The 23,693-nt window shown below is 41.3% G+C and overlaps 2 protein-coding genes across 5 annotated transcripts in view; one reads left to right on the top strand and one right to left on the bottom strand.

Annotated features, from left to right (window-relative positions):
• Window positions 1–387, bottom strand: part of MPPE1 (metallophosphoesterase 1) — a 30,298-nt gene extending 29,911 nt beyond the window's left edge. For 3 of the 4 annotated variants that reach the window (XM_064433317.1, XM_064433320.1, XM_064433315.1), the window contains exon 1: window positions 251–387. The gene's annotated coding sequence lies outside the window, so the exon portion shown is untranslated. The remainder of the gene's footprint in view (window positions 1–250) is intronic. The other variant, XM_064433321.1, reaches the window with a different exon arrangement.
• Window positions 388–429: 42 nt separating this feature from the next.
• On the top strand, window positions 430–21,779 carry IMPA2 (inositol monophosphatase 2). The gene is made up of 8 exons (XM_064433333.1): window positions 430–565; window positions 6,596–6,729; window positions 11,285–11,389; window positions 12,721–12,766; window positions 15,000–15,108; window positions 18,596–18,704; window positions 18,853–19,004; window positions 19,807–21,779. Exons 1-8 carry the CDS (start codon window positions 449–451, stop codon window positions 19,920–19,922), a joined length of 888 nt encoding a protein of 295 aa, XP_064289403.1. The 5' UTR covers window positions 430–448; the 3' UTR covers window positions 19,923–21,779.
• Window positions 21,780–23,693: the final 1,914 nt, after the last annotated feature.

The raw sequence follows: 23,693 nt of genomic DNA, 5'->3' as shown, positions 1-23,693 counted from the left end.
GCCCCAGCCGGGCGGTCCCGGCGCCATGTCAGGAGGGGCGGCCGGGGCACGGCCACGGCCATGGCGGCGCAGCCTGCCCTCCGCATCCCTCATCCTGAACACCCTGCCCTCCGCATCCCTCATCCTGAACACCCTGCCCTCCGCATCCTGCCAACTCTGGCCTCCGCATCCCGCCCTCTCGGCGCGGCCCCGGCGCTGCTCTCCGCGGTCCCCCCGCCTCTCCCGGCCCTTCTCCGCCCCCGGGGCTCACCTAAAGGCAGCGCCCAGCACCAGCCCGCCTTCCCCACTGACCGCGGCGGGCGCTTCTCTCCGCCCCGCCGCGCGGGGCGGGGCGCGGCCGGGCGCGCAGTGACAGCGCCGGGCGGTGTGCGCGCCCGGGCATCCTCCTCGGCGGGCAGCCGGGCCCCCCGCGCCCCCCGGCCCCGCTCCGGGCAGCGCGGCCGCCGCGATGAAGCCGTGCGAGGAGGAGGAGGAGGAAGGGCGGGCGGCGGCGGGCGGCGGCGGCGGGGACCCCTGGAAGGAGTGCGCCGAGGTGGCGGTGCAGCTGGCGCGCCGCGCCGGGCAGGTGAGAGCCGGGCGGGCTGCCCCGGGCCGGGGCCGGAGGAGCCTTCTGCCGGTGCGAGGAAGGGCCGCGCTTGGCCGGGGCGCAGAGCCGGGCAGGGGGAGGAGGGCGGCGGGCTCGGCACCCGCTCAGCCGGGCCGCCCGCGGAGCCCTCGGCAGCGCGGCCCCATCCCCGGCCATCCCAGAACTTGGGGGGCACATCCCGCGGGGCTCCGTCCCCTGGGGGCCTCGTGCCGCGGGGCTGCTTCCCTGGAGGCCCCAGCCCGGGGCAGGGGGGCCCAGCCCCCGGGGTACTGCATCCCCTCGGGGGCTGCATCCCCTCGAGGGGCCCCTTCCTGGGAGGCCACATCCCTTGGCAGTTGCATCCTTCAGGGTCAGCATTTGTTTTCCAGCAGCTTGTGCAGAGAAGAATAACCGTGTCAAGGATGTTTTCTCTTGTTGGATCTGGCAGAGTCTTCAGAGTGGCTGAAATTCGCTTGCTAGGGACAAATAGCTGTGTGATGAAGGTCTGTAGTAGCTTATTTCAGATCTGTGTTTTGACACAGCAGGTTAGTAGTCTCAGGAGACATCCTGACCCCACTCTGCGCAGCAGCAAAACTTCTAACAATTTCCCACTTCTTGGGATCAGCGCATTGATTGACTGAGAAACTGAGTGAAACACAAATTTATTCAGCAATGTATATTTCTCTCTCACTTCCATTCTGCTCTATTTTGAAACGCGCTTCGTACCTATACACTGTGATTTAAGAAGCCCCCTTTTCTGTCTTGAGTCCAAGACCCATAACTTCTCCTTAGGGTGTGTTATTAAAACATAGTTTCTCCTTAGTGAAAAACAACTACACGGATGAACAGAATGCCAGAGGAGAGGAGACTTGTTTTAATAATACAGGGACTAAATGGATAATCCAAATCAGGATGACAGGTCATGCTCTCACAGACTCTCAAAACAGGAGTTTCTCCAGCACAGTCATTCTGCCAGCCATTTCACAAGAAAAGACTCATGTCTTGCTCAAGCCTCCACACCTTATTTCTCAAAATACCAATTTGTGAAGCCAGCTTTAAGCTTCCCCAGTCATTTCACTTGCTCAGAAAATCACAGCTGAGCACTTTTTCCTGGAAGAAGTAAACATTCTGTAAGACTAATCCTTGAATCTGAAATCACAGTTTGCCATTGCTCCCTTGCAAATGGCAGGAAATAGCTGGTTCCTTGGCAGGCCAAATTTAAACCAGTCAAGGATGTTGTTTAGGTAGCGCTTTGGAAATTGGGTATTTTTTTTTCCAATTATTTTGTCATGCTAAGGAATCTTTTTTGTTACAAAAGGCACTGGAGATCCTTCTGGAATAAAAGGTGCAGGTATGGCTCTATTATTTTATTTAAGTGTCAATCTGCTTCCAGGTATTCCCAAACAAAACTAGAGCTAAGGACACCTAGTGCAGTGTAGCATGTGTTTGGTAGGACTGGAATTTTATTGAAAATTGACTGATAGAAATGGGGGTTATTTTGATCACCAAAAGCAGTCAATTCCACTAGTCGAGTTCATTTTTTTCTTCTGCTTCTCTTCCCATCCCTCAGACCTTTCCACCTTCACCTCCATCTCCAGAAATCTGCTTGCACTCTCTTGTCTCCCCAGATCCAACTCCAGTTTCCATCCCTGTGTGACACTTTGCCACTTCAGCCTTTCTTTTAAGGGGCTCCATTTCTCAGGACTGTGGCAGGTTAGGAAGGGTTGGAGTCATTAGAAAATGTCTACACAAGTCTTGGCCTGAATAAAAATGTGCACTTCCAGATTTTGGATTTCTAGGAAAAGTCAACAGTAATACCATTTTCTGATCTCCCCTTTTGGCTTATACAACTACTTGATTTGTATTGCATTGTGTTTCATGGCTATAGATAAAATATATCTTTCTAAGAGATAGTGTCTATACTCTGGAATAGTTTCTTCTAAACTTAAAAGGCCAATAAAGTGATGTTTGAATATGTGTCAAAAGTGTTGTTGCTGGAGTAACCTCTATTACTGGGTTAAAATCATTGCTTCTCTTGCCCATCCTGTTGTTTAGTTCTTATTACTTTTATGAAATATCACAGGCTCTCATTTACTATATGTGGCTGTTTCATAACTAGAATGGTCATGGTTTTGTAATGTCTGTAATTGACCTGCTTTAAAATTCACTCTATAAGGCCACAAATAACTGCACTTTTTCAAACTTCTCTTCTGATTTTTCTTTAAGTAAGCTGCTTGCTGTGTTCATGAGAGTACCTCCATAGGTTTGATGTGACTTTTTGCTCAAGAAAAGCAGGCATGACTAGTCTGTGTATCTTTGGTGCTGTTAAGAGCACTGAGTAATATCTGCGCTGTTCTCTCCAATTGCAGAATTGGAAAAGCTTCACCAAAATGAGTAAACATACATCCAGGTAAAAATAAGAGTAAGAAACTAACACTAGGACATAGTATGCTAAAGTCAAAACTTTTCTTTTTCTTTTCTCTTATTTTTCTTCCCTTTTTTTCTGGAAAATAATTTTTTGAGGCATAAGAGACCTAGCAGAATACCACTAAAAACAAACAGACAAAACTTTCACTGGTATTCTAAAAAGCCAAGATTTTTTTTCCCATTATGTTAGTTCCCAGGGGAAATTTTTAGGCTATTTTCTATGTAACATAGACAGATGTTTTAGCACACCAGATTGGAATTTCCTGAATTATTTGCAGGTACTCATGCTTTTTATCTAGGTGTTTGATTTTATCAGTTAGCAAATATTTCAGGACAGTATTGCAAGCATCCAAAATCCATCTTGGATTTTCCAGAAGTGTATGGTGAGTGCAAGCAGTATGGTGAAATGAAATATCTGACATGAGCACACTACTGTAGGTGGCTTTCCTGGCAGGTTTTGGGGGAAAAGGCATCTTGACACTCTGTCTTCTTCACTCTGCTTGGTTGGAATAAATTTTACAAAGGCATTAAAAAAGGAAGAGTCCAGGACTGACTGCCCTGAGTCCCAGTGTCTCCATTTCCCCTGCTCCATGGGAAGTGAAGGAGGGAGCAGGGAGAGCATGGATCTTGCTCTGTGATGTGGTCTCCACGTCTTGATGCAAATGCCCCTTGCTTTGCATAACCCCCCAAATGCTCCCAAGCAGGGTATTAGGATAAGAGCTGCATTAGAGGAGGGGCAGCATGGGCTAAGAGTGTTAAATGGCTCTGCTGTAAATAACCATGCTCCCAAAAATCAGTTACTTAGAAATTGCTGAAAAATCTCTGTAATCTAGGGACCAGCCCTAGTACAGGAATAAAGTCTAGTAAAATATATTTACAGCCAAGTTACAGCATCTTGATTGCCAATTTCATTGTACAATGGGGATAAGGTGCAACCTCCTGTCCCCGTTTCATCATCCTCTAGTTCCTTTTGTTTCTGCTTGCCTGCTACCTTTAACCTAGAGTGAGTTCTATGGAACCCCATGTCCATCTGGAAAGACCAGGCAATTGTAGTAGGTATCCACAGACATCATTGTAAGGCTTTTGCAAGGAGAGTTGTTGAGTGATGCTCTCAAAGTATTCTGAGGTAGCAGGCTCTAACACTCCTTTTTAGGCAGGTGACTTCTAGGGATTCTTCAACATAAATTGAATTCTACACTGCTCTGAGTTGTTTGATCATTTCCCAAAGAATAAAAGTTTTTCATCAGTTATGCAGGAAATGTGATCCTTTTGTGGAGCTACTCTGGCTTGGATTGCATACCTGTACAAGCTGGAGCAAATGCATGGGGTCCCTTTTGTCAAGCCCTTTGTAAGTTAGAGAGAGTTGGCAGAATCAGAGGGTCCATCCTGCGTGCTGTGGGTGAGCCTCCACAGATGTGGTGCCCATTTGTGGCTGGTGACCTCAGCCACAAATGGGCACCATGACTTGTCTCCTCCTCTCCTCTTGACATTCTGCTTGCACAAGAGGTGGGGAGGAGCAGCCCATGCAGGGCTGCTAAATGCTAAATGTGTGTTGTGGCTCCTTGGCATGGGCCGGCAGAGGAGATGGGTGAGAGGGCCAGCAGCCACCAACCACTTCATAGTGCAGGCACACCCTTGGCTACTGCCACCTCCAAAGTGGCTGGAGCCTCATGCTGGCCACCAGAGACACAGACAGGGTTAAAAAGTTAAAAATGGTCATGAACAACTGGGTAAAGGATTAGAAATGAAAAAAATATTCAATTTTAATCTGGCATGTGCAAAGGGTTGTACTCAAACCGGAGAGATCAAGTGCCAGAGCATGCAATGCAATCAGCTGATTGCAGAGCACGTCCACAGGAGAGAGGTTTCATCTCTGCTTTTTCTTTCCCAGCAAGGCTCAGGTATGATCCCACTGCCCTGCTGAGCAGTGACACTGATTTAAATGGCTGAAAAATCTCAATCTACTATGCATTAAAACTGAATAGAAGTCAAGAGGATGGCGTTGCTAAGAAGAAATTAAAATTTTCTCTGTCAAAAGGAGGACGTTCCTCATCTGTTTCACTGTGTGACGTTCCAAGCAGTAAGGACAATAGGAAAGTAAAGAAGAGCAAATAAAAGGGATCAGCATAGCTTTTTTTTTTTAGAATACACAGCTGAGGGTGGTTGGAGTGGTTTGGATTTTGCTTTGGGCTGAAGAGGAGCCCAAAGGCCTTGCTGGAGTTGCAGTTTTATGCTTCTATCATAAATCCTTCAGGACAACCAGACAGGGCATTGAGAGGAGTAAAAAGATTAAGTGTGGTTAATATTTTGATATACAATAATAAACTTTAGCAAGACCTCAAACTGGAAAGTACTACCTGCCCTCACAAGCTCCGTAAATAGGTACAACTGATGTTTTGCAGCTCACAAAGCAGAAGCATTAGTCCAGATACCTTCTGTAGTAAGGCAGTAGTTGCCCATATCCATTACTTGTCGGATCAGTTAACACACTCCTCAAATATAGTATTTTATACTACCAAAACCAAGAGTTGAGATGACATTTGGGAGTTTCTGATTCCCTTTCCCATGCATAATGCAGCAGAACCATTTTCTTTGGTCATCAAGTATTTCTCAATGGTTTTAAAATATTTTGATCAATGGAAATTTAGTTAAGCAATTTAAATATATAAGTTTTTGATGGGAGTTAGAACATTGATCTTATTGCTGCTGGGTTACAAATAAGTGGTGCTTAATTTTTGCTTTGGTTTGGTTTTTTTAAGTTTTAAATAATTTATCATTTTCACTTATTAAAAAATAAGTGATCTCCTTTTGCACCCTGTCCCTTTATTTTTCTTTTCGATGAAGAAGTGGGGGAAAAAAACAAAATAGAAAGAAAATGGGAAAAATGGTGAAAAGCTTTCATTAAGTGTTTTCCCATATGTGCTTTTGTACTTGAGCTTGGAACAGTAATACCCTGGAGAATCAGATAAAGACATTTCCAGAAGAGAGTCCAGGCTTAAATCATTGGTTTCATATCTAGGGAAAGCTTCAATTTTTGTTCTTGTTAAATACATGTCAATTATTTGGGAGCCAGAGGGTGGTCAGCATTTAAAGTTCCAAAAAACCCACAAAACCCTCCCAAAAACAATGTGTCTTTTTGGCAAAATGGAAACCAATTACGTTTGCCTTATTGCATGTCTGTTAGAGAGCAGTGGGGTATTTGCCCTGTATATTAAAAAAATAAAAATTTAAAAAAAAAAAAAGAAAAAAGGCTTCCCTTGAAAAATGCCTGAGCCTTGAGGTTTTTTCTTACCTTGTGTATGCTTTTGGTAATTTTCTAAATCATGATGATTGCTTTCATCCTTTTATTCCCTTAGTTGCATCCCTTAGTCAATCCTTTTCCGAACTGTCAAGAGTGGTTTTTGCAGTGATTCAAAATGCTGTGTTCCAAAAGAGTACTCATTAGCTCAGAAGGATTTTTTGTCAAAAAATTATAACAGCTTCTGGTAGAATTAGGCCTACAGCTGTTTTTCAGGATTAGCTATATTTTTTTCAGTGAAGATATTATTTTAGTATGCACAGGCTGAACGCCCAACAAATCTGATTTACGAACTTCTGTTTCAGATTATTAGGAAAGCTCTAACAGAGGAAAAACAAGTGTCCACAAAGACATCTGCAGCAGATCTCGTGACAGAAACTGATCATTTTGTGGAAAATTTAATTATTTCTGTTCTGAAAGAGAAATTTCCCTCCCACAGGTGAGTGCCTATAGAAACTGTCAATGACATTTTTTTGTCCTGTACATGCTGCATCTCTGACTGGTATTTAAAGGGAACTTTAAAAGTTTGTGTATCTTTCTTATACATTAACCTATTGTTCCTACACTTTCATAGGACTCCTGTTTTTTTAAAAAAGTGCCATTTCCCTAAACTTAATACTTTATATTTCCTGTGTTTTTTGATATATGTATTTAATAGCAATGTTTCCCCTGTAGGAACATCATGGATGAAGGTTTCATGTGGATCTCCATGATGTTCAGAACACTGGTCTGTTGCCTACTGTATAAGAATTATTCTAATGCCATCTATAAAAATATAGCAGAAATATATGGTAGCAAAGGTCCCACCTTGCAGACCTTTCCTGTTTCCATCACACATATGCATTTGCCAGGTCAGGAGAGATAAAAGTGCGTTTAATTACATTTACCTTGTGTTCTGTAGTGAGAAGGTCAGTGGGAAGCAGGGCTGTTTGTCATCATCATCATTATTTGATGCCTACTCATAAACAGGCTATAAATTATTACATGGGGTTTTAAAACTGAGGTTTTAAAAGTAGATCAGGCGGTCGATTCCTCTTGAATTATTGTGATCAACTTGAAAATAACAACTCAGCTCATGTACAGATTAGAGAGAGGGTTTGTATTAGTTTGGTTTGGTTTGATGGAGGGACTGACATTGATTTCTACATTTGACTTCAGTGGATAAAATTAATTTTCCTGCAGAGCCAGTGCAAGGGCTGTGTATCCCTTAAATAGTTTCTGACTCCCTTCTAACTGGGGGCATGTCTGATGGGGATGAGCCTTGCATTCTAGTGCTGTGCAGAAATGAACAAAGAGGAAAATCTGAAGGGCCCAGCTACTAATCTGATTGTCAGCGATGCTGCTGGGCAAAAAACCAACACCATAAGAAGGAGCAGAAAGAATATTTTTATACTAAATATGGCTTTCTAAATACATGCTGTATGTGATGGCAGAAGCAGTACTGTACAGCATAATGTGTGGTTCTTGGCTGCAATTCTCAAGAGAGTGCCAGGCTTTACAAGCCTATTATTTGTGTAATATTCCTTCTACTATTGCTGGCTGTGCTCTTCTCTCATCTCCACTCTTATGTTAGTTTTTTTTTTCCTTGAGCAGTCTGGCAGAAAACATAAAACCTACACATTTCCCATAAAATGAGAATCACCAGATACACTCAAGTTACTCAGAATGGGAACAAAAGTTGTAAGGTCAACATAGGACAAGTAACTGAAAAATCCCAGATTTTATCAACTCCATACAGTTAACTTCTGACTTTATAAGTAAATGAAAGAACTGCCATTTCTTCAAGACAATCTCATTTTGTTGATAGTGGTTGTTGGGTTTGCTTAGAATTTGTTTAGATAATTAATGCATTTAGATTAAACAGTATATTAAAGCTAAATTTAACTAGATTAGATTAAAACATGGGCATTGAGGAGTCTACAAAAACAGTCAGGGGTTAAATTGAAGTACAACAAAAATACTAAAATATAATTTATATTGTATTCAGTCTTTCCCCTAACTAGGTTGAAAGCAGCATTGAAAATTTCTTTTGTGATTTCTTTTGTGATTTATTTTTCTTCTAAATCATCTTGATTCTTACTTCCTCTGAATCAAAAATGGACTTTAGGTGTTAGAAAAATTAAAAGGGATCTTATTAGAATCTGCCATTTGCACTGAGGTGCTAATGAGTCTTGAGATACTGGAATTAGTATATTTCCAGTATATACATTATATACTGAAGTAGTATATAATAGTATATACTGAAATACTCAGAAGTAAAGAGAAATACTAGAAAAATCCATTCAAAAAGTAATTCTGTCCCTTTTCTGGGACAGAAATTCTGTTTCCTTTTTTCTTCTTGTTTAAGTGGTATGTATCTCTTCATTCACACTTCACTCAAGTTTTAGTCTTTGCTCACTTTTTAGTACTCTAATGTGCCATGGTGAGTCTTTTCAAAAGGATATTTTTTCAGATAGATCCAAGAGTTGTGGGTAGGCACAGCCAGACTACCAAGGGCTGCTGGTTGCCAAAGGCTACCCCAACATTTACCCTTGCTATTATTACACAAACTGTCATCTTTTGTGTTCCTTGTGGCCTTAATTCTGTAGACGTTAAAATCAGGACACAGGAGTTTAGGAGGGTAACATCCAACTCTAGCTTCCCATAGTTCTGTCCTTGGATCCCCGTATTGGGATAGGTGAGGCACCTGCCCAGACTGAGTCTCCTGCATTTGACTGGGTATCATTCCTGCTGCAGATTGTGGTGTTTTACAGCTTCCCTGCTGTTCCTGCAATGAATTTCAGAGTGGCACCGTGGCATGAACAGATGTAGTCTAAGGCTTGGCTAAAATTACTAGACTCATTTTCAGTGGGAGTGAAGTGTAATCCAGATTTGAGCAGAGGTCAGCGGAGCTGGCAGGCTGGCATGTTAAATTAACTATTTTAATGAGGTGTTTACCCTTCCCACTTCTCACACTGTTCCTAGAATTTACTCTAGTACTTCACACCGGGTATTTTGCTTGGTTTGCAGGTTTTTACAGGACACAGAGCAAGACATCTGAGGTGACCTTGCAGGACTCTCACATTTCCTAGCTTTGTATAGCAATAAGGGGGGCATTTTGTTACCCATTAGCCCAGATTTCATAAAATGTGCACCTAATTTGGTCTACATCCATTTTGGAAAAATTGCTCTTGAGCATGAAGGTTTTATCAGTGGCACTGCTGTGCCCCAGCTCCAGGTTAGCATTTCTGAGCTCAGGGACTGCAGCATCACACCCCCACTGTAAGAGAAAGGCGAGGGACTGGCTCAGAATGCTTCAGGGCAAATCATCTTAGACAGAAATACTCCTGCCTTTAATGAGGTTCTCATTTCACCTTTCTTTGACTAGCCAGACAGCAACTATGGTTCAAGCTCGAGCTGAGGAAGCTGGCACAGGGTTGAAGCAGAGGTATAATTTATGTGGAATATGGATAATCTGAGGTGGGATGGAAGATGAACCTCCTCTGCATCCAGCAGCACAGACAAGGCATGGTTGGGTTTGGATGCTGATTACAGGATTTGTTAAAGCAAAAGTCAAGTGATACAGCACCAACAAGACAAAATTGTGGAATATTTAGAGCAAGGACACTGCAAAGTGTTATGTTAAGCTGAGAGTTTCAAACACCTGTTCAAGTCTTTCTCATTTCTCAGTTGTGCATTAGCACTTCGTCCTTCAGCTGTTTCTTTTAATGGAGATGAAAATAGTAACAAACACTTCCTAATTCCCTCTTTGTACCAGCTGGGGGTCTATAATGCCATCAAAATAGCCTGTTTATACTTAGGTTGAGGCAGAGTAGCATTTGGAAAATTCAAGAGGTCTCCTCCTGTGCTGTCTGCAGAACATTTTAAACTAATGGATTCAAGTGTTATCTGGAATCATGAGGTACAGGTTGAAGACACAAAATGAAATAGCTGCTACTCTAGTCCTAGGGAAGGACTCTTTTGCAAAAGATATTTTCTCTTTATTTTATCCTTTTTTTCTCTTTGTATCTTTGAGAGAAGCTTTTTTGTCTTCAAGCATTTCAAGCAGAAACTCTGAATACCACTACCAGCTGTTCAAATGTGAAACCACCAGCAAGATTCAGTACTAGCAGTTGGATTCCACTCCTGCTGTACATAAAGGATTTTATTAAAATCTGTGAGAGTAGCACCTGCACATCTCTCACAGAAAGAGACCTTGGGCAGTTTATGGGAAAGCAGGGATAATTAAGGTTGACAGGAAATGTGCCAGAACTGGATGTTCGTTTCCCAGGGAAAAAGGAGAAAAAAAACTACTAAAAGAAACTGGGACAGAACAACAGAAGAGATGATCTCAGATTTCATTTTGTGCCTTGTGCATCCAAACAAACAAACAAAAAATAATTTGTTGATTTTTTTTCTGGGTCATGGGAAAAAGAAAGTCCAGCTTTGTAAGACTCTTCCTTTCCTGAGTCAGATTACTGTAAAAAATACAGATAGGAGCAAGATTGTGGATTTTCTAAGAGTGTATTATTTCCTTCTGACTGAATCTGATTGCAGAAGAGAAGCAGGTAGAGTTTGCAGTTTATATTAGTTACTTCAAGAGACAGACCTAACCCATAAAATTATATTCTGCATAAAATAATCTTCTCCTTGAGTTCCAGGGATGCCAGTTCAGATCCATTTCTGCATTCATTTTCATGGCTTCCTTAATGGTGTGTTGGGGAAGTGTGCATAAATAGAGTTCACTTTTGTCATGTAAAATAGTGTGCTGTAGATTTGACAACTCTCCCTCAAAGTCTCTATGAAAGTTACCAATTCCTAAATTTAAAAAGCAGTATGTGTGTTTACATTTATACAAGAATATTTTATAGAGAGAGGGAGAAGTATACAAGAATATTTTATGGAGAGAGGGAGAAGTTCTCTCTTAAAAACCAGAATGAAGGAGTTGTACTTTCCAAGTCGTGTATCTAAGCTAATGTTCTGGGTTACTTGTTTTACCCTTGCACCAAATACAGGTTTATTGCAGAAGAATCCACTGCTGCAGGTTCAAAATGTGTCCTCACCGACAGTCCGACCTGGATTATTGACCCTGTTGATGGAACGTGCAACTTTGTGCACAGGTAAATGGCCTGGGAAACCCATCAAAACCCAAAATGTAGCTTCTCACAGGTCCTTCCCTGGTGGGGACTCACACATAGGAGCCATCCCTTTATCTCTTGGTACCTGGCATGGTGTGTGTGGGGGAGGCTGTGTTTGTGCTGTTATCTGAGGGCGACCTGGAGTTTGTGCTGCTGCCCCTGGCTCACAGCCCCTTGGCTCACACTCCCAGCTCACACCCCCCTGGCTCCCAGCCCCAGCTCCCAGCCCCAGCTCCCCCAGAGCCAGCTCACATCAGCGTGCAGACCCGAGCGAGCGGTGCCGGGGGAACAAGGCTGTGCTGTGAGCACACTTGGCCCAGCGCCTCCCGTGGGTTTCGCGCATTCCTTCCAGGAGTTCTCCCCTTCAGACACAGGCGCCTCCTTCTTCCTGGGAAGTGCCACCCCTGCGTGTGTGTAGGGCAGCACTGGAAACTGAGCTGTGCAGAGATGCTGGCGTTACATTTCTAAAGTACTTCTGCAAAACGAAATCTAGGGCTCCTTGCTGCAAAAATTAAGACTTTTTATTCACCATTCCAGTGTTAGGAGCTGTGAACTAATGAGTATTCATAATATTTGTACTTAGAAACCCTGCCTTATAGTTAGCGGCTTAAAATAACTACAACTTTCATTAAAAAAAAAAAATTCCTTGACTTTTGGTGCAATTACAAAGAATTCCAGGGGAGGTGGGTGGTGTCATGTGGTGATGTTTCATGCAATTAAGTGACATTTCCTCTTTCTGGCAATATTTTCTGGACTTCCAAAGTCCTTTTTGAAATGTGTTTCTAAGAAATGAATTTATTTCATTGTTTGAAATGTAATAATTATGCAGTAGTCAAAAGGACCGAATTAAATACATGATCATCACTTTGAAAAAGGACAGCATAGAGGAATTGGTTTCTTTTTATATTGGTGTCAGCAGCAAGGCCTCTCCATGCTACTTAATTGCCATCTCAGATACAAAGCTTGAGCAAAGTGTGTTCTTAAAAGCAATGACTTGTTATGACATTAGTGGTTTTATACTGGATGATTCAATTACACTAAAGCAAAAACATCCCTAAAATATACTACATGTTCAGGGTAAAAATTGTGATGTCCTCATGAGTTTATTTCTTGCCTTCTCCAATATTAACTTACATTTTAAAAGGAATTGATGAAGTTAAAGAGGCTGACAAAGTAGAAATACTATAATGTCAAGGGCATTTTGACAAGTAAATTCACAGAGCTCCATGTGGGATTTTGTTGCCTAAGGGGGTTGCTTAAAGAGTAAGTTGAGAGATTTTTCATCAGTACTACTTCATTTCTTATTTTCACAGATTTCCAACAGTGGCAGTGAGCATTGGATTTGCTGTGAACAAAGAGGTATGAAGTATGTTTTTTAAGATGGGTGCCTGAGAGTTGGCAGAAGTCTCAAAACCATGTGGGAACTTTAAATTAAAAAAAAAAATTAGGAAATCAGTCACTACTCAGGTTTTTCTATGCTTTTAAAATGCATCTGATCATGCTCTACTCATCTAAAATCATAGTCCTGCAAAACCTATTTATGCCAACTGCCAATTAAAAAAAATTCTATGAATTATTAAAAGTATTATGGGATTTATTTGGAGAAGAAGGAAGGTCAGCAAGGTTTAGTTAGACAAAACCATAATAAGTTCAATTTAGTTCTGCCTCTTCATAATTTAAATATATTAAATCCTGTGTTAAATCCTGTGTTATTATTATTGCTTCTTTCCTGCTAGCAGTATCTGTGAAAGCTAATTCCTGCTAGGAGTCAATGTAGAACTGATTTTATGAAGAGTGCAAAATTATGGGCCTAGTTCATTCAATCTGCATTTGTATTTTTCTTAACATAGTAAAATAGCTATATTTACCACATGAGACCTTGATTATAGTGAGGGTGGGAAGGTACCTAGCCTTCCAATGTGCCATTTTGAGTTTCCTAGCTACACTCATTTGTGCTAGTGCCTTTTCTCCAGATGCTGCTGGTTTGCAATTTGATCTATATCTGTGAAATAACTAGTTACTCAAGTTGCCAATGAATGTGCCTCTTTCAACCTAATTCCACAATCTTTAATATATGTATAGCTTTAAGCAAAGCCAGCAAGAATTCTGTGCAGTAACAACCAAGTTTTCAGATGTGCTAGTACCTCTTACTGATTTAAACAGAATAATGTTGTGTGCTTCTCTGGTTAGACTTTTCCGACATGGAAACTGCAGAGAAACACTTCCATGCTTTTCTGAAATTTACTCATTGCCAAAAGTTCTTTTGAACACTACATTTTATTACCTGACAGTTTTCGCTGATATTTATGTTTTCTAGAACACCATCATGATTTTGATGCTGCATATTTTGGGTTATGTAAACTAAACAAAGCTGAAACAAAAGTAAAGAATGATGTTAAATCTTTCTCAGTTAAACAATTAGGACAAGAAGAAAAAAGAGTAAACTGAAAAGGAGCCAAAGTACACACAGGGGAACTGGCCTGATTATAAGCCTTGAAGAAATTCCTGCAGATGTCTTTAGGGAAAGAGTCTATAAATAGTCTGTTCCTCAAAAAAAACCCCTTGGTTTAGATGCAACCTCAGGGTAGGGAGCCAGGACAGTCTTTAAATTGTCTCTGATGAGCACCTAGTGCAGCAGGAGAAGATTTGAAGTCTAGAACATCTGAGATGTTTTCTTGACCTTGTGGCCAACTTCAGGCACCTTGGGCAAGTCCCTTAATTTTTGTGTACCCCTAAATTAAATAATGCTAATATTACCGATCTAGGGGCAATTTTCAGAGCTGACCCTTGAAGTTTTTAAAGTGCTTTAAAGTTCTTTGGTGAAGCCTACTAAAGTAATAAATATTTTAAATTCCAAGGGTCTAATTCTGACCCTCTTTTCATTGGTAAACAGAATCTCCCACGAAAAGTCCAGTGTTGCACATTCCTAAGCTTTCATTGAGGGTATTTCTGTCCAAACTCCTTCTCTTGGAGCCTTGTGATTTCAAGAGATTTTCACAAAAGGATTTTGCAGAGAAGGATTTGAACAAGTGACTAGAGTGTACTGCTTTGATTGAAAGCACAGGCAAATTGAATGCACCACGAAAGCTGAAGTGCCTACAAAAGCATCCACTGTTAACAGAGAGTGCCATGACTCCTGAGGTTGGATGCCTGGCTGATCCTGGGGCTGCAAATCTTTGTGGTCCAGCCAAGGTCAGTGGGGTTGCTTCAAGGAGTAACTGCTCACCAGTGAAAGCAAAGCATTCAGAGTCTTGCCTCAGAGGTCTTGCGTATTTTCAGTAAAAACATTTCAATTGCATTTGAAAACAATTCAGTGTTTAATCCATTCTAATGTGAACAGAAACAAGCTGTGAGTAAGAATTTAGAGGATCAGGAACACATTGCATTAACTTTTCTTTATAAACTGAATTTTATATGAACTATATCTCAATATCACAGTAATAGTAAAATGATTCCAGTTTTTAGCATCAGTGTAATCTTTATTATGTGTACCAATTAAAATATTGCTGATCTTTTTGCCATTAGTAGTTGTTTATATTTATGATGAGTAATTTGAGTTGCATTCATTTCTTTCCTTTTCAAAATCTTAAAGCTTGAATTTGGTGTAATTTACCACTGCACTGAAGAACGATTATACACTGGTAGAAGAGGTCAAGGGGCATTTTGTAATGACAAAAGGCTTCAGGTATCAAAAGAGACAGGTTGGTCTAGATTTTGTTAGAACTCTAAAAGGAATATATTAATTTTGTTTCAGAGTTGTTGCAAATCATCATTAGGATAATGAACATCATTATCCTGATGGAAAGTATTTCACCTGCATGATAATTTTGTTGTTTTGTGTTTGTTTTTTTCTGAAAAATCACTTTCCTCCTTTTCTTTTAAAATATACATCTGAATATGAACTATTTAAATAATTCTAAATTATTTTGCTTCACAACTGCTATTTAAAATAAGGAAGAATGTGTGGATTCACCAGTTTCATTCCAGCTGAGCCCTGGCATAATTTTTTATAAGCCAGATGCAATGGGAATGGTGAATCGAGTTCAGAGTATGATTGTGGCTGCTATTCACTTCTTTTCCAATGAACTTGTACGTCACAGAGTGTCTGATGTCTGTAGGCAAATGTGCTAACAGTGAACTAAAGGGTGCATGCTTCATTAGGGGTTCTTTAACATCTTGCTCTGGTGTGTGAGGTGTGTTTCAATGTACAAATAGCCAGCAACACTTGGCCAACGCTTGAATGGAATTCTGTTATCTTTTATTTATATTTAAACCAAGTCATAGACCTGTCTGTCTACCTAATGATTATAGAAAACAATAATTTGGTATTATTTAGAGAAGTTATCTTTTAGTTAATCAAAATGCAGAGGAGAGCATAGCACTCAGCTCTAAGTGGAAGCAGACATATGACAGAAATGTGCGCCACTGTACACATTAGATGGTAAAAATTTCACCCCAAAGAGAGATTTAATGAGAGACTTCACCCCAAAGAGAGATCTCAACACACAGTAAATTCAGGCAATTATACATACAGATTTCTTTAGTGCCTGAAGCAGACTCTGCATCAAAATTTCACCTGAAATTTTGGATGTTTGGCTATTCATTTAAGTTAATAGTGATCTGGGGTCTACATATTTGGAGAGACAGATTGTAAAGTCATTGTGAATCTTAAACCCCTAAGATTTTAATCATTGATTATACATCACATATTAATCAGTGCTCAAATATCTCATATTCAAAAAAAGCCCATACTGGCAGAGACTATTAGGGAGACCTGGGGGTGCTCCCAGTTGGACTGCATGAACCACTGTGGAAATGGCCTCACATGCTTTTGCAGTCAGTTCTGGTTTCCAGCTGAGCAATGAACAATTTTGGCTCATGTCACTTCTGTCTTCCTTTCTCTAGACATCCAGTCTATGTGGGTGTCTAGAACACAGCAAGGGAAATAGACCTTCCGCCCTTCCAAATGCTTTGAAATTTTCTTTTGTTTTGAGATACATCATTTTGTGGTGGGAAATTTTCACCAGTGAAGCTGGATCTGCTGTAATCTCACTCCCACTGATATTAGAAGTGTTTTATATCACAGTTGCTCTCTAAGGGCTGTGGCTTCAGTGAAATAAACCAACCCTGGAAGACAGACTTGTGTTTCCCTCTACCTGCCACTGGAATTGAAGTGGCCATGATGTGTTTGAGATCTAAGCTGTCATGTCACTTGCTGCCATTCGTTTTCAGGAAATGTGATTGTTGTGTGCTGTTGATCTACACTTATACATTCATTGTTCAGGCTTAGTCATCTGAAATCACAGCCCAGGCAAACATTGTTCTTTGTCAACACCCAATTTTGTAGAGGTTTGGTAGGGAGTCCATGCAGCTATGATACATTTAAGTGAAGGATCCATCTTCCCTGTTATCTTGAGTGATACTTTCTTCTCATGCTTAGATTCATGTCAAGCCTTACATGTGCTAATACTGTAAATGTATTTTCTTTTTTTAATCTTCTGGGATCAACAGAACTGATCTTTTCCTCATAGATTTATCCATATCACTGTTAAATCTGTTTTCTACCAAGCCCATATCTTGAACTCCTGAAATATCATAGTGTCTTGTGATCAATCAGCTCCTTTTCCTAAGCAGAGACCTCCCTCTTACTTGCCTCAGTCTATTCATCCAATTTCCAGCTGTAGCCTTTAGGAAAATTGAAGAGCTCTGTCTATTAGAAATATTTTTAATAACATAAGAATAACTGTCTCCGTTACAACTTAACTATGACTGGCATGGTGAATGCTTGGTGCATTTCAGCAATGAGATGGACATTGAATGTTCTCTGATTATAAACTGGGTCTGTTATGCAAAATAATCTAAGGCAGATTGCTTTCACCATCCAGAATTTTTAGAAGTGGCTAAACAATAAATACCCTACAGCAGTCCTGGATTACTGTTTTAACACAGTAATTTAAAAAGCAGCAGTTGAATCTATGTTCCTACAGTTAATATTTGTGACACCCTATAACTTTTAATCTAATTACATACCTATTACTTACCAACTATTTTACCACATTGCTCAAATCCATAAGGTTCATCAGCAATAGTAAATTCTTTGGTAGCCTGTTTAATTAAATGGTGCCTTGCTCCAGCCTAATTTGCTCTTGAAAACCTCCTTGCTCCTTGTGTGGAGAACTTTCAGCTCATGCAGGTAGCTGTAAGAACCAGGTAGAGGTTGCCCACCTCAATGAAAGCCTCACCTTTAGCCCAGGGTAGGAGGTGACACCTAGCATGGAGCACAGCCCAGCCAGTGAGTTCTCAACCACAAAACCTTTGAGTTTTGCCATCTCTTTAATGCCTCTGAGTTCGGCTGGCACAGCAGGAGCAGGGACACTTGGCATTTGATCAACCATCTCCATCTACACTGGCACACTCTTACTGTGTCCTGGCAATATTCAGCTCTCACGTGAGGACTGCTTCAACACCTCTCAAGTCACTGTGAGCCCCTCCTTTGACTGTACACAAGGCTGGTATCTCCATCTGCTCTAGGACAGCATTGCCTTTGCTGAACACAAGAAAAATAGAACCTTCACAGATTATTATGATTAAAAATACTGCTTTACTTAGTCATAAGAAGGAGTTATTTTCTGTCATAAGGTGTCTTCAGTCTTTGAAATGCCAGAATGGGCTATTTCTAGGTGGCTGATTTAGGGAGAAACTTTTCTTTCCTCTTACTGGGTTCCCAGATGTTTATAATTGGTTAAAAAATTACATTAGAATTCCCTATTCAAGAACCACCCTGTTTTCAAAGATGAATAGATTAACATCATTAGCAGTTACTAGATTAATGGATTATTTTATTAGACTGCTAATATTAGTGAATTTTCCAAAAGGTGACTGGTCAGTGAAATAAAACAATGTGTGGAAATAGAAGGAATGTAAGAATGCATTCTTGGTTTTAAGTCTCCTGGGGATTTTTGTTTTGTTTTTTTTTAGTGTGTTTAGAACAGACCATTTGATAGTAGCAAAGTAGTCTTGCTTGAATTTCTATGCGAAGTTGTCACTTTATGAGAAAGTTTGGGGTAGAAAAAGGGACGTGAAAATTATTTTTGTGTGAAAAGTCCATTAGTGTTTAATTTAAAAACAAATTTATAGAACCTACCTGGAAGCTGTTGAATTAATGGAAACACCTCTCTACTATTGCAGATATCTCGAAGGCCTTAATTTTAACAGAAATTGGTCCAAAACGTGACCCTGCAACTTTGAAATTGTTCCTTGGTAACATTGAGAGATTGCTCAAGGCCCAAGCACATGGGTAAGATGTTTTGTGGCGTACGTCTCACATTTGTGACCAAAAAGTCATTTAAAAAAAAAGGAATTAAAAAAAAATACTGAAACAGGTGTGTTGTACACGTAGGTTGAAGTCAAAAGCATTTTCTTCTTTGTGTTGCTGTGGGGTGTAGGGTCCGTGTCATTGGGAGCTCCACGCTGGCCCTGTGCCACTTGGCGTCCGGCGCTGCAGACGCCTATTACCAGTTTGGCTTGCACTGCTGGGACCTGGCAGCAGCCACTGTCATCATCAGAGAGGCAGGTGGCACTGTGATAGACACTTCAGGTGAGCAAAATGCCCTTGCTTTGCCATTGATTGTTGGGGGACTGGGTGAGTGGCTGCCTCGGGGCCGCCTGTGTCACCCCTGTGGCTCTGCCTCATCCCTAGCAATATCCTTTAGAAAGGTCTGCCCTTCACTAGGCTTGGGCTGGTTATTCAGAACACACTGATGTAATTCCAGCATGAGCTTTCATCACATCAAAGGCCTTCTGAGTCAAACTGCATTTTCATGACTTTGAGTAAAGCCTCGTATTTGCAGTAAGGAACCAGCCCAGGAGATTGGCAGGTACGTTCAGACGTTCCAATTAGGTTTCAACAGAGACATCCTCCCAAGAAAGGAGGGTTCTGAGGTACCAGTTTGGATATATATGACTGGAAACTACTCAGAGGGAGTAAAAGGCAGCACTGTTTCCAGATTATTGCTGAATTAATTTAGATGGTACACATCTCAGAGTATTGGTTTACTGGTGACTGGTACCTGGATACTGTGGAAAGATCTGGTGGAATAACAAGGGTATGCTGAATGAACTAATTTCTGTCCCATTGCTGGAAGAGGGGAATATTGCATTTATTGTTGGCTACTGAACAAATCCAGGCATTCACTGTTCCTCTTGCATACTTTGGCTCGGTATCTAGAATTTTATAAAATAATTTTTCACTGGAGATTTCCATGTAGGAGCTGTTGAGTTAGGTTGCCCTTCCCACCCCAAAAGGAGCTATGTGGGAAGTTGTTTCTGTGTTTCTGACCCTATCTAAGTACAGCGTGGTTTATATTTAAGACACTTCTCGTTAATCCTCTTGTCCTCAGGGGGACCTCTGGATCTTATGTCCTGCCGAGTGATTGCTGCAGGCACGAGAGAGATGGCCATGTTCATAGCTCAGGAAATACAAACTATTCACTACCGGCGGGACGACGAGAATTAAAGAATTAAACACTTGTTGTGTGGAGTTTGCCTCCCGAAGCGCGTAACGTTTGCGAGATGGGTGTCTTGAAAGGGTACGTGATGTCAGCAGGATGGTTTCTGGGGAGATTTTCTGTGTCAAATATTTTTTATAAATTTATTACCATGTGGGAAGGCATAGGGAGATTTTTAGACCTCTAAGAATCGTGTTTCCTTTTTAATATGTATCTCTTTCAGCAGTATCTTTTTTATAAGATAGAGTATTTTACTTGTAGCAAATTAGTCTCAAAATTAAGTCGTAATTTCATATCTGTGGGGCTGATATTTAGTCTTTTGTAACACGCAGCTAAAAAATGGAACTTTATTTTTACAGATGCAGATCTCAGGTAATTGAGCTTTAGGACTGTAGTAAAGGAGGAGTAGTTGAGATGTGTGCCTATAATAATACCCCTGTTCCACGATACTTAAGAATGCAATACAAATGGCATTGTTATTTCCTAACGACATCATAGCTCTGTATCCATATATGTACATGTCTGTGTGTCTGTGTGTGTGTATATATGTGTGTATATGCACCTACACGTGTCCATGCATGTATACACACACATCCCCAGGGGTGTATGTGTATATATATGGATACTCTGGATGTTTACAGCAACATAGAGAATGCATAGAGAGAAGAAAGCTAATATTGGAAGCTGTTTTCAGGTAAGGGTTTTTTTAGGTGTTTCCAGTCAGGGCTGTCCAAATAACAAACAGCAGAGCTGACCATGGAAAATGTTTAATTGTTTTACAAACTGCCCGGCTAGATTTGTTTCCCTTCGTCCCTCTGCATGGCCATAAATCATACTGTCCTGTAGGCCTCTGTAAGATACTCAAACCTGCAAACAATTACTACCATAGAGTACTTATAGTTAAAACCAGGAATATTGAACTCAAGCTGAGTTACTCACAGTATTAACTATGACACGCAGCAGTAGGAGGCCAGCAGAATAGAGCTCAGTGTCAAAGAGCTGTTGATTTTAGAGAACCTTCAAGCAGAACAGCAGGATTTGGCCCCTTACAGGCAAGTTATTAAAAGTATGCACATAAGGTATGCTTGCAAAAAGTTGTAAATCACATGCCCTTCTTGCACAACGTTGTAATCACAGTTTTTGATCAGAAGAGCCTGTAAAATCGGTTACATAGATTTCCTAAATACACAGTTGTTCCCTATCCATGTATCTAGCCCATAATTTCTATTTAGATTGTGTTTTAAATCGTGAGCACAGGGAAAACACAAGTGTGTTGAGAAAAGCAGTTGATATGAAATCACTTCTATTTTTTCATCAAAAATTTAATTAAAAGGTATCTTTTTTGCAAGAGTACAAATTGAATAAAGGAATGAGCCAAAAGAGTTGGTTAAAAATCTAACTTTTTTTGTACACTGCATGTGTAGACTTTTTAAATGTGTTCTGATGTCTGCTTAGAAGATACAAACTAAACAATATTTTTTAAAAATAACCTTGTGTGTGTTTCTTGCAATGAAAAATGTTTTTCACTGAATATAACATGAAGTTCTGTGTGATTTCTTGATATTTTTTCATGAGAAATACAAAATATTGACTGTGTGAGGATCATCTAATTCCAACTAAGCATTTAAAAGCTAATGGTTCTTTGCAGAAAATCAACACTTTCCATCACAGTGATCAACATTTTGTCACTGCTCCCTTTTACCCCCTCCATCTCTCTGTACCCCTGTTTGTATAAGGAGATTGTAAGCCCTCTGGGGCAGGAGCTACAGTAGTTTGGCTCTGGGTTTTCACAGTGCTAATAGGATGAGATTCTGGTCCACAACTAGGCACCGAGGTGCTATAATAATACAAATAATAAATGCTAATAGGCTCACTTGTCTCTTGTTCACTCTCCCCCCACTTCCCGAGCCCAGAGGAGATCAGAGTGACAGATGCAGGGCTTGGTAGCACCGCTGATTCCAGGCTGCTTAGCCCTGGCAGCCGTGGGAGCAGCTGGGGCTTTGCTCGGGCTTGTGCCGTGCCCGTAAGCCCTGCTAGGAAGCTTATGCTGGCAGGGAACCAAGAGTGGGGGGAGCTCAGCCCCACTTCATCTGCTCCCCCCCACCCTGTCCCCCAAACTGCATGGGTGAGAAGCTGCTCGGTGGCTCTGCGAGGTTTCCCTGCAGCTCAGCTCCCTCCTCCAAAGAGTCTGTGACCCAGTTAGGGCTGGTGTGCCCTGGCGCTCCCGGAGCTGGCAGAGCCAGGAAATCTGTGCATCCACTTCAATGGCACACGCCAGCCACTGGCAAAGCTGGGAGCCAAGCAGGGCAGGAAGGGAGAAGTGCAGAAACCCAATCCGAAGTTCTCATTTGTGCCCAGGATGCAGTCTGGGTTTTTATTTGGACTGTAGTCCAAGTATGTTAAACTGGCCCTGTGTGTGGGAAGCAACAATCCTGCCTCCCCACCTCCTCTGCTGCCTGTGTGCCAGGACAAACATTTCTGAACACTTCCAGCGGACCAGATGAGTGAAGTGATCTGCCTGCAAAGTACCCCAGTAAACAACAAAGGGATTATTCTCGAGGCACACCGTTTTCCCAAGCCAATTCAGTCCCTGGCCACCATGAGCAGCTGACTTCAGGCCCCAAAGGGGGCAAGCAGGACAACTCCCTTCACAGATGGTGTCACAGTATCCCAGATCAGAGTTTGATCAAATTGCAGCCTTAAAGTTATTTGATTGCAATAAACTGTACTGGATTTGTCCTCTCTTCCTTATTTCTTGGTAGCCAAGTGAAATTTTGCTCAGCATGTGCCCAGCAGCTTGTCTTGTGAGTGCAAGCATTCATAGTGCAGCACATTAGCCAAAAACTTAAATCCCCCAAAATGCTCAAGCACGTCGACTCTTTCCTGCCAGCTGTCGTAAAATGCTTCAACTGTTTTCCAGTGCATACATTATGGAGTACATAATGTATCCAAGATGGATGAAGATTTTTCTCCCTGAGCACCAGCACAACAAAGATGCCCGTGCTCTGAAAAGCAAGTGCTTCCTCTGTAAGCAAATGGTGCTCAGCTTCCCAGAGCTGTTCCAGCTCATGCCTGCATCGCTCACCAGCTCGCTGGTGGAGAACAACCCCCAGTCTGCTGGTCTGGTCTCTAAGGGTGCTTTCTGGTAGAATAAAAAGTGGAAATAGCTGTAAACTCCAGGGAAATGGACAGTGGCTGATTCCTCTGCAGTATGTGTCTCGCTGAGCTTGTCAGATTTTGCAGAACAAGTCCCAGCATGTTTCAGGTGTGCTGAGGGGCTGACATTCTCCCTTGATTATACCAGTTAATCTCCCAGTATTGAAGAAAATATGCATGTATTGGAGCACTTACCTAGGGGCCACAGGCAGCATTCTCCATGCTTCATCTAGAATTTGGTTCCTGTTGGCAACAGCTTTGATTAAAGGAATAAAAATATCACTTACTTAGCCATTCTGCTGTTGGAATTAGAGTTTTGCTGTTCTCCCAGCAGGGTTGGATCTGTTCAATATCTGCACAGGAGATGTGCAGATTATTCTCTGAATAATGAAATAAGACTTAAGCCACTATATCAAATTAACACAGACCACACCTTTTTCCTGGTACCTTCCTAGAATTGCCAAGACTGTTGAAATTATTATTTTTTTTTAATGCTAGTAGGAAAGCTGTGTACAAAAATGTGCTCTGCTTCAGGACTGTAGTGTCAAGTCTGAAAACGTAGAGAAGTCAAAATTATTGTTTCTTCAGCAGTTTCCATTTTACAGCACATCAAAGTCAAATAT

The sequence above is a fragment of the Passer domesticus genome, chromosome 1, assembly GCF_036417665.1.
Source record: "Passer domesticus isolate bPasDom1 chromosome 1, bPasDom1.hap1, whole genome shotgun sequence".
In the NCBI taxonomy this organism is placed as follows: Eukaryota; Metazoa; Chordata; class Aves; order Passeriformes; family Passeridae; genus Passer; species Passer domesticus.
Note: the sequence above shows the minus strand (reverse complement) of the source record. Positions and strands in the feature narration are given on the sequence as shown.